Below are 10,701 nucleotides of genomic sequence, written 5' to 3'. Positions count from 1 at the left end.
CCTCCAACATATGACATGAAGGAACTGCATTATACAATAGGTTCCAAATGAAAAGCAATTGTGTAAATGAAAGATTAATTTTTCACTAGAATTTTCAAAAATGATCAGTTCTACTTATTCGAGTCTGAATATAACTAATCCTATCTTTAATTTTATAAATTCTCGAGATATTTCTACTCCAATACAAACCATCAGAATGATTTAAAATGAAATGTGGCAAGAATGACATCCACCATTTCATGAGAATATAAAGAATGAATTAGAGGTGCATTCCAAATAGTAGAATTCTAAGTTAGGGGGGCATTATCATGACTCAAGAATGTGAAAGAAATAATTGCAGTGAGTCATCCTTTCCTTACGGTAGCTTATTGATCAAGAGAAGTTGGTGGGTGGGGTGACAACGGAGGTTGTTGTTCATCATGCATGAGGTAGCTCCTCTGAATCCTGGCTTTGTTGAAAAGGAAATTTTTATTTTTCTTCACATATTAAATTACAAAACTACCCTTAGTAAAGTCTGAAGATTCAAGTTTGTATTAAAATTTTTATTTTTTCTGTTAGCAATTTTTTTTAAAAAAAATTTTCTGAACTGTTCATTGCTCTGAGGGGTAGGAAACTTGGAGGCTTCTGAAACGTGAAATTCCCAAATCGTTCTTCCTTCCTTCATCCTCCCCAGTTTGGCAGTTTCCATATTCGCCGATGGTGTGTGGGCCGCTATCCATCCGTCCGTCCGCCGCCGTCTCTTTACTTTTTGCGATGACCCTTGTTTTCTTTCTTCTCTTCCTCCTCAACTGATGCCGTCCTGAGTCAGGGGGAGCCGTGCGTCGCTTTCTTCTCCTCCTCCTTGATCTTGTGATGTGCAGGACTGAAGTGTGAGTCTAGGTGAGTCTCACTCCTCTTGCTGTTGCGTTTTGGACTCGTCCGTCTTGCTTGTCTGCGGCTGTGTGTGCAGATGTATGGATTTCAGCCCCTTGTTCCATTAGTTCTTTGGTTTTTTTAATCTTCTAGTGGTAAGATTAAAATTTTCCGCTTTTATTGTGGCTGCTTTGGTAGAATTCTTGAGTTAGGGAGGTGAGGATTGAATGGGTCATTGCTACAAGTTCAGGAAAAAGAAACTTGTTTTGTTAACTTGAATTTTGATGCATGATAGGTCTTTGATGAAATGTTTGAAAGCGAAAATTAAAATTTAAGGGGTTAGCAATAATTTATGGCTGCTTGCTTGCCGGTTAAGATGTTTGGTTGTTGAGTTAAGTTGAATGCCAATAAGGTGTTTGACGAACTGCGCGAAAGAAGAATGAGACTTGGAGATTTTGTTTAGTTTAGACATGAGATTATGAAATTTATTTGGATTTGTATTGTATTAAAATTTTGATGATTGCAAAAGAGAATTATGGAATTTAATTATGTGTCAAGTTAATAATGTTGAGAAGTTAACATGTGTCACTGCGTGTTGACGCAAGGGTGCTTGAAGTTGCTTGGCTACTAATGGAACAAGAAAATAAAGGTGTTGTTATTAATCCTGGAAGCTATTCGGATACTTAAGAGTTATATGAATTGTTGATTGGTTAAGTGTGATGTTTATTGTATGAGTTAATCTGAGACATGCAATCTTGTAGAAGAATTGAATTAAATTAAGATGGTTAAATGTTTCTAAATTGGTTTGTGGACTGGTGTAAAAGAGGAATTTGGTTCTTGTGCTGTATTATTGAGTTGATTTGGAAAATCCCTGCGTAAATTTTTATTGGAGTATTAATATTGTTGTGTTTGGGAGGAGCGAGCATGTTGCAAAATTGTATGAATAGAAGTAAATGGTATATTCGGGAAAGTAGAGCCACGAGAATCATTTCCTCAGCGTTTCACAAAAATATTCCAAACGATTGCCGTTTATCCGCAGCGGTGGAGAGAAGCTTAGCCCGAAGCCATATGAAGCGCAGGCCAGTCCATTAGAACAGAGCTTCGAAACGGTGAGGAAAATGCCATAGCCAGCTTCAAATTCAAATCTTTTCCCTTTTTCCTCAGGGCGAGAGCGCAAGAGCAATCTCACACACCGCAACGTTCCTTCTCGTAGCAGCAGAAGCAGCGGCTATGTTGGCCCTGTTTGAGATTACCGTTAAAATCATTTATAAGTACTTTTTATGTAATATAAGTTGAGATAAAATTTTTTTTACGTATTATTTCGTAAATTATAATTAAAAAGTTATTTATAAATTATTTCAAATAAACTTATTTTCTCTGGCAATTCCCTTTCTTCAATGTAGGTTGTCGTGACATTCTAGGAGAAGGAGAAGCTTCGTAGCTTTATCGTCAATGGAGGCACCATGTTGCCCATCGATGGTGGCTTTAGTACGGGGAAAAAAGTTAGTGTAGTTGGATAAGCTGACACATTTGATTAGAAAAGCAAAGATTTTTGTCCATGATTTTGACTTCTTCTTTGGCATGCGAAGTCATGTGTCTGATTAGAAGGCGATGGTTATTAATTGGCTTTAATCTCCGTCTATGTTAATGGCTGCCCCATTCTTCTTACTCTGTCTAAATGCAGATGATGTTTCATTTCTTTGTTAGTTTTCTGTAGTAATTATGCTTTTGTTTTGAATTATATTTTCCAGTTTCTAGTAAAAATGTTTTTTAGTTGTGCTAAAATTTTGCTTTCAAATGCGTTGGTTTGTTTTTATCCAGTCAATGGATAAGACTAGGGCTGCTTATTGCTAATATTATTATTCTGCTAAATTTTGTTGACAAAGGTTTGGACAAATCTGTAATAGACGATTGTTCAATGTTGAAATGCAGGATATGCAGGAAATCTGTAATGGTTTGTCTATTGTCGGTGAATGCATGATGTGTTTATTTCTAAGCGGTGCGTTTGACTAGAAGCTGAGAAGGAGGCTTCTGATAGAAACCGGACTTTGTAGGCTTCTCTGTTTTTTCCCCTCTTATTTTCAAAACAATTTTATAAAATTATTTCTTAAAACAAATTTTAAAAATAAAAAAAAACCAATATGTTTGGATAATTATTTTTAAAAATTTTAAAAAAATTATATTGGGCAAGCGGTGGTTGTAGCCACATGGTGGGCCGCAGCAGACAAGAAGAAAAGAAGACTTCTTTAATTTTTCAAAACAAAATATAAAAAAAAAAGAAAAAATTTTCATTTTTAAAAATTATTGTTGTTTGTAGATTTTAAAACAGCTTATTAAAAACAAATTATCAAACAATGTTTTTTTTAAATAAAAAATTATTTTGAAAAAAGAAATAAAAAAACCCTTAATCATTACGAAAAATGTTTTGGATACAAGACAGCAGGAGATAACTTGGGAAGAAAGCGTCAGGATTTGATGTAGAGTAGGACGATGCAAAGCTTCGGGTTTTTGGGGCCCGAGAAATACTCAGTTAGAGGAACTAGTGTTATGGCATTTTCGTTGAGAGTTTCTTCTGTTTAGTTGCGATCGTGTGTTGAGGAAGTTGGAACCACAGAGAGAATACGATGGAAGCTGTTCAAGCCCCATAGAGTAACATGCCATGGGAAATTGGATTTTTACATTTAAAGTTCTGAGTCTTGCAAATTTGAGTATCAAGCCATCGCTGTCTGTTGCATGGGTGAGACTTTTGCCTCTGTACTCAGCCAATTCCTTCACAACAGAAACCTCAAGGCCCAAGCTGAACCCCCAAGTGTTCGAAAAGCAATCAACTCAATCGTCACTTACCTCAAAGCGGGTCGCCTCCGAAAAGCCGTGTCCGTACTTTTCGCTTTCCCTGAACAATTCCCGTATTGCCTGTATGCTCATCTGTTCCAGATATGTTCCTATCATCGAGCCATTGTTGAGGCCCGGAAGGTCGAGTCTCATTTGGTCACCTTCTCTCCTACCCCACCGGTTTTTCTTCTTAACCGGGCAATAGAAACGTACGGTAAATGCGGTTCTTTGAATGATGCCAGGGAGCTGTTTGAGGAAATGCCACAAAGAGATGGAGGGTCTTGGAATGCAATGATCACGGCCTATGCGCAAGGGGGTTACCCAGATGAGGCATTGTCATTATTCCAATGCATGAATAAGTTGGGAATTTATGCAAATAAAATCACATTTGCTAGCATTCTTGGCTCTTGTGCTGCGGTATCTGAGCTTCATCTTGCACGGCAAATTCACGGGCTCATAACAAAATATGGTTGTGATCGCAATGTAATTCTAGGGAGTTCTCTTGTTGATGTTTATGCCAAGTGTCAGGTTATGTGTGATGCCCGTAGAATGTTTAATGAGATCCAATATCCTAATGCCATCACCTGGAATGTGATTGTGAGACGGTATCTGGATAATGGTGATGGTCAGGAAGCCATTGTCATGTTTTCACGGATGCTCTCCACCGAAATCAAGCCATTCAACTTTACACTCTCAAATGCTCTTGTCGCTTGTTCGAGCATATCTGCACTAAAGGAGGGGATGCAAATACATGGAGTTATTACTAAACTGGGTTTTCAAGAGGATGATATTGTTTCAAGCTCTCTTATTAACATGTATGTGAAGTGTGGTGAACTAGATGATGGTTCTAGGATTTTTGATCAGCTTGGCTCAAAGGATTTGGTCACTTGGACTTCAATTGTATCAGGGTATGCGATGAGTGGAAAAACACAAGAGGCAAGGAAATTTTTTAATGAGATGCCTGAACGTAACGTGATCTCATGGAATTCCATGCTTGCAGGATATACCCGTTACTCTGAATGGTCAGAGGCATTGGATTTTGTGTATTTGATGCTTAATGAAACTAACGCATTGGATCATGTCACTCTTAGCTTGATGTTAAACTTGTCTGCTGGACTTTCAAATCATGAAATGGGGAAGCAAATTCATGGTTATATCTATCGACGTGGATTCCAAACCAACCTTATGGTCAGCAATGCCCTTCTTGACATGTATGGTAAATGTGGGATGTTGAATTGTGCCAGAGTTTGGTTTAGTCAAATGAGTTACGGGCGTGACATGGTTTCTTGGAATGCTTTGTTGACTAGCTATGCTCAGCATCAATTAGGTGAGCAAGCCTTAACAATATTTTTAGAGATGCAGTGGGAGATAAAACCAACTAAATATATGATTGCAACCCTTTTGACGGCTTGTGCAGATGCCTCTGCAATTCACTATGGCAAACAAATTCATGGATATATAATTAGACATAAAATTGAGATGGATACTATTATTGTAACTGCTTTGATATGCATGTATTCTAGATCTCGTTCTCTTGAGAATGCTTTTGAGGTTTTTAAAGGAGCAGATTCTAGGGATGTGTTCCTTTGGAATCACATAATATTTGGGTGCTCGTACAATCATAGGGGTCAAGAAGCCCTTGAATTGTTTAGGATAATGGTGGAGGAAGGCACCCAACCAGACCATGTGACCATTCAGGGTATCCTGTTTGCTTGTATAGAAGAAGGCCTTGTTGAGTTTGGTACCCAATGCTTCAGGTCAATGAGCAATGAATTCAGTATCTTGCCTCGGTTGGAGCACTATAACTGCATGATTGAACTTTACAGCCGACATGGATACATGGATGAACTTGAGAACTTTTTGAAGACAATGCCTATTGAGCCTTCAATTCCAATGTTAACCATAGCCCGTGATGCTTGTAAGAAGCATGGGTACTCAAGGCTGGAAGAGTGGATTATGGATCAAATTGCGAATTTTGAACACTAATTCTATCTCAATTTGCTGCATGTATCAAAGGAGGCAGTTAGCTCCGTATTTCAGCTTTGGAGTATGCCATGCTGTGACAAGTTACAGAATTGTAGACCTTCCATTGCTATAGTAAATGGTCAAGGCCTGTTAGTCATGATGCTCATTAAGTTTATGCCCTGATGCAGTAATGCATGATGAATTGATCACGTGCTTGCAATTTGCAAGAAAATGTCCCATTTTTTCCTTCTGAAAGAAGGGGGATTAAAGGAAAAGAGGAGCACCATTATTTCATAAGAACTGAGGTATTCTATACAACTTTTCTGCCCGTTTGATATACTGATATACTGAGAATATTCAATTATACGTCTCCCACTGTGGGCAAACAAATTTAGTGGCATTTTGAATTTAGCTCATTTGAGTGTAGTTGAACTATTTTTTGTTGAAATTACAGCGTGGCGTCAATTTTATCAATGTTATGTTGTTTATATTGGAATATTTCTAAAACCTATTATTTAAAGGATCACAATTGTTTCTGTTGATCACCAAAAGTACAGGCCTGGATTGCCTTTTCCCTTTCGTTCAGAAATCTAGTGAGAGTAAATGGTTAAAACAAAATCATGAAAAAGGATTATCCTTGATCTTCACTTCATTTTGCACTTCTGGATATCACTTTATGGGTGACTGTAATATCATGTTCTCATCATAGCGAGTAAAGCTATGTCTGCTTAGAGAAGAGAAAGACTTTCGACTGTAACTCTGCTACTTTCTAATCAGGGAAAATTAAGAATGGAGCTTTTAAGTTCCTAAACTCCTGACAGACCCAACTCAAGGATGCCGAGTGTTCAATTTTTTTCTTGTCATTTTAATGCTTTGTAGTGAATAAAGTTCCCATGACAAACTCTTCTCGTTGCAATTTAGGCATGAGGAAGAACAAATAATTAACCGGTCACTACTGCAACCGTATCACATTTTTCTATTTCATGAAAAGTGATGTTTATGGTGTTGATAAAAATTTGACCAGCATTTCTATCACTCGCTGCAGGTCTCCTTATTTGACAAAGAAGATTACAAAGAAGTCATACCGACTACACAACCCTTTCAGCTTAAAAGGTGTCACAGCATGCCTCTGCGATGCACTTTATGGAACTAATAGTATTGTCAGGATCAGTGGTAACATACACTCTGCTGTCCTCTAATTTTGGATAACGTGTCTTTGTGCCATGGATTAAAATTTAGCCAGTTAACTGGTCCTAACTACTTACATGTTGAATGAGATAAAAATAAATTGGGATGATTTGCAAAAGTATGCGTCCGAAGTCAGGAAATCTAAATGGAAATTGAGTTGGTTAATTGGTCCTAACTCCTCATATCTTAGTGTTGCTCCATTTGCGAGACAATAAGTGTCATGGATCACATCTGGATGATTGGTGTATCAGGAGAACAGCACTGAACAAAGCCGTTGAAATGGTTCTGAAAATCGGATTCAGTGTAATGAGTCATGTTGCACCTTAATTACTCTTTAACCTCTCTGTTTCCTGGTGCCTTCCATGAAAAGGTATGGCTGTAGAACTGAATGGCGTCCTGATTAGCCATGCTTTGATGACAGTAGGTTAAAGCCTATGATACACTCCCTCCAGAACTGAAGAATTGCCCCAAGTTATGGCTGAAAGTTGACAATTTTATTCAGGTACTCTATGGCTATATATAGCTAAAGGAAGCCATCTGGAACATATCTTATGGAGGCATGCTCATCTAGGACGCTATTTTACATGTAACCATTCTCCTTTTATAATTGTTCTCTCTTCTTATTAGCGCAATTTTCAAATTTTTATCCTCACAAACCCCCAATGTTTAGTTCACATACTGCAAGAATGTTTTTCTTCAATTTCCTAGTATCGCCATGAATGAACTGTCCTTGATTAAACCGGAGATATGAATTTATATGCTGTAACTTAATGGCATTATCCTTTTTATCCCTAACAAGACAGCTGAGTTTTATGGCATTTTCAGATATTACTCCCTCCTGTTCAAAATATAAAATAAATTTTATTCATTTATGTTTATTAAGAAATTAGTTAAAATCAGTTTAAAACAACAAATATGTAAGGCATATTTTTTTTTTTTTGAATATGCCCTTATTAATGAAAGGAATAGGTAAAAAATGTAATAAATGAATTAAAGAGGAAAGAGAATATATGAGATAAAATTGAAAAAAATTCATTAAATGCTCAAATAAAAATGAATGTTATCTTGTTTAAAAAAAACAAAAAAAAGAAAAAACTAAAACCCTTCAATGAAGGTTAGTTTATATTTTGAACCACCAGGGAGTATTATGTACACTAAGATTGATAGTTTTGGATGCAAGTTGCAAGGTGGGGACTACCACTTCGTCAAGTGGAAGAAAGTGGGACAGGATCATACCACAGGAAATTCTCTTTTGATGAATTTTGCCATACATGAGATGTAGTATATGTGATAGATAGTGAAATTAATTGTATTTTGAATGTTTTAAACATTTTTGGAGTTATGCAATGATTCAATTAAGCTTCCATTTGCCTATTTATTAAATTGGAAAACTTATTTATGTTTTTTTAATTTTTTTTAAATAGAGGTATTTTTCTGGTCATTTACAGCTAAGAAAAATACCTCTTTGTTGTTGTTGTTGTGATCTTGACTCAGGGTACTGGTTGTTTGACCACATGTAGAGGGTTTTGACATTTTTAATCGTTTGATTCTGCATTTGTTTCAAAACTGATGCAGGAAGTTCTTTACTACATAAAATTGAGTTCAAATCAGGATATCCTTTTCTCAAATAGTTTCTATGTTGATTAAAAGATTGATGTAGATTTTGCACTATCTATATAGGTTACCTAAGAGAATCAATGTGGATGGTTTATTCTATGTAGGTTGATTATAACCAATGCAGGATAAGCTATTTAAATATGATTTCTGTTTCTCAGTTAAAGACCACACCTATGCTACAAAATCAGAACCAGCACAATATATACAATGATCAATCTGTAGGCAGTACCAGAACCAGTGAACCAATTTCATTTTATACAGCTCCTAATTACAATCATTCAACGCAATACTATCTCTGATTTTTAATATAAAAATTTGTTAGATTTTTATTTTGATCTTAAATATGAGATCAATTTATTTTGTTTCTTGTATTTATTCATCTTTTTTCAAGTTAGTCATTGTAATAATAATAGTTTTAACTAATATATTTGATTAGCAATGATATTTTAGCAAAAATAACACATATTTATTACAAATAACTAACTTAATTAGTTTCTTTAATTTACTCAAATTAGTCAAGTAGCTCTTATATTAAGGATCGGAAATAATAGAATCTAAACTAATTAAACTATTAAACTAATCTAAACTAATAAAAAAGTACACAACAACTAATGAGAGAATTATGAAGGTTTATTCATTTTGTCTAGGGTCCCGAGTTGTAGGTTTTTTGGATCACTACTAAATTTAGGAAACATTTGATGTGTCATCTTTTACAAAGGAGAATCATTAGGGTGTTCAAGTTTCTCATTACATATTTAATATTTTATCATCAAAATGACATCTCAAGTTTCTTGTTGGGGGATTTGTACAACACCTTTTATGCATGGTATATCATGGAGTGCTTTACAAGTCTCATAAGCCATCATCATATTTTCTGTAAAAGGAGTTTACGATATAAAAGAAACAAGTTTTTTTTGAAAAATAAAAAAATAAAAACAAAACCTTTTACAAAATCACGATTTTTAGTTGAAATGATGACTTTAAAGACGAACACATAAAGATGAAAGTAATGGGTATTAATGACCAATTCAAACTACATGCTTTAACCCAATTGATCATGAACAAGATACCCAATATGACTTGCATGAAGCACTCTTCGTGCATGAAATTTATTTTTAATTATTTTAAAAAATTTTATAAACTAGCTGCAAATGCACAAAAAATCATTATATAGGCTTTGTGAATATGTAAATTCCAAAAACAAGGATATTTTACCAAAAAAAAACATATTATATTAATTATAAAAAAAACATATTATATTAATTATAACTAACTTAACTAATTTTTTTAATCTAATCAAAATATTACCTCCATTTTTTGATATAAGAGCTATATAAATAATGCGTGAATATTAAAAAAAATTAGATTGTGTTATTTATTTGTAATAAATTGGTATTGTCTTTCTTGAAATATCATTGTAAATTATGTGTATTAGAACTACCATTTGCTAAAAAATTTTTAAATATACAATCACTATAGAGATTATATGAGACAAAATGAATAAATATTAAAAATAAAGTAGATTAATGTCTTAAATTGAGGATTAGACGAGTAAGATTTTGTTGGGAAAAGAGAATGTTAGCGCTGAATTTTATCAATTGCCCTCACTTAGAATGGCGGAGGAATACCATGGTTACATACTTATATCAAATACACCCACAATCACAAATAAAATACATCATCTTGCTTATCACCATTTGGGGGCCGGGGGGGGGGGGGAGACAAAATGAGACGTCAAAGTCCTATTAGCATATGGCTATGAGTATTCCTCCAAGTCTTGATCAGAGTGGGTGAAGTACTAAAGCCAAAGAAGAAGGATACGTGCAAAAGTTGTTCTTATGCAAGAACGCTAAACGGCATTCATATACGCCAAGCGACGAATTAGACACAAGGGGTCTATTAAATAATCAATAAAATAAAAATGAATGAAGACTTAAATAAATAGATTAACAAGTAACTGCATGAAGAAATAAGTGTATAAATAAGCAAATATAGACAAGCTACATTATCCAATCCAAAAATGCTAGAGCAACGTTCTCTATTATCATTAGACAACGTATGTCAAACACTTGACTTGGCAACACTTTAGAAGAAACAAACCTTATTCAAACTAACCTTTTAAGCTGCCCAAATTAACTTCATAATCACATACATTTCGTTTATCTGGGTGACATGCTTGAAAAGAAGACATATTTGAGATACACTTTGTCAAGGGTGCAAAAGTGCCTCTAATACTGTTTAAGTTTG

The 10,701-nt window shown here is 35.0% G+C and overlaps 1 protein-coding gene and 1 long non-coding RNA gene across 3 annotated transcripts; both read left to right on the top strand.

Moving 5' to 3' along the window:
- The first annotated feature begins 634 nt into the window (after positions 1–634).
- Positions 635–2,706, top strand: LOC114741870 (uncharacterized). 2 transcript variants are annotated; one of them, XR_003739810.1, is made up of 3 exons: positions 635–879; positions 1,769–1,961; positions 2,256–2,706. It is a non-coding gene; the product is annotated as an uncharacterized LOC114741870 (long non-coding RNA). The 2 variants fall into 2 exon arrangements; XR_003739809.1 differs by having other exon boundaries at positions 635–1,961.
- A 486-nt stretch (positions 2,707–3,192) lies between these two features.
- LOC114741871 (pentatricopeptide repeat-containing protein At3g26540-like) lies at positions 3,193–7,544 on the top strand. Its single transcript, XM_028930123.1, has 2 exons — positions 3,193–5,954; positions 6,695–7,544. Exon 1 carries the CDS (start codon positions 3,586–3,588, stop codon positions 5,668–5,670), a length of 2,085 nt encoding a protein of 694 aa, XP_028785956.1. The 5' UTR covers positions 3,193–3,585; the 3' UTR covers positions 5,671–5,954; positions 6,695–7,544.
- Positions 7,545–10,701: the final 3,157 nt, after the last annotated feature.

Source organism: Neltuma alba, unplaced genomic scaffold (genome assembly GCF_004799145.2).
Source record: "Neltuma alba isolate B1F8T4 unplaced genomic scaffold, ASM479914v2 tig00003553_pilon, whole genome shotgun sequence".
In the NCBI taxonomy this organism is placed as follows: Eukaryota; Viridiplantae; Streptophyta; class Magnoliopsida; order Fabales; family Fabaceae; genus Neltuma; species Neltuma alba.
Note: the sequence above shows the minus strand (reverse complement) of the source record. Positions and strands in the feature narration are given on the sequence as shown.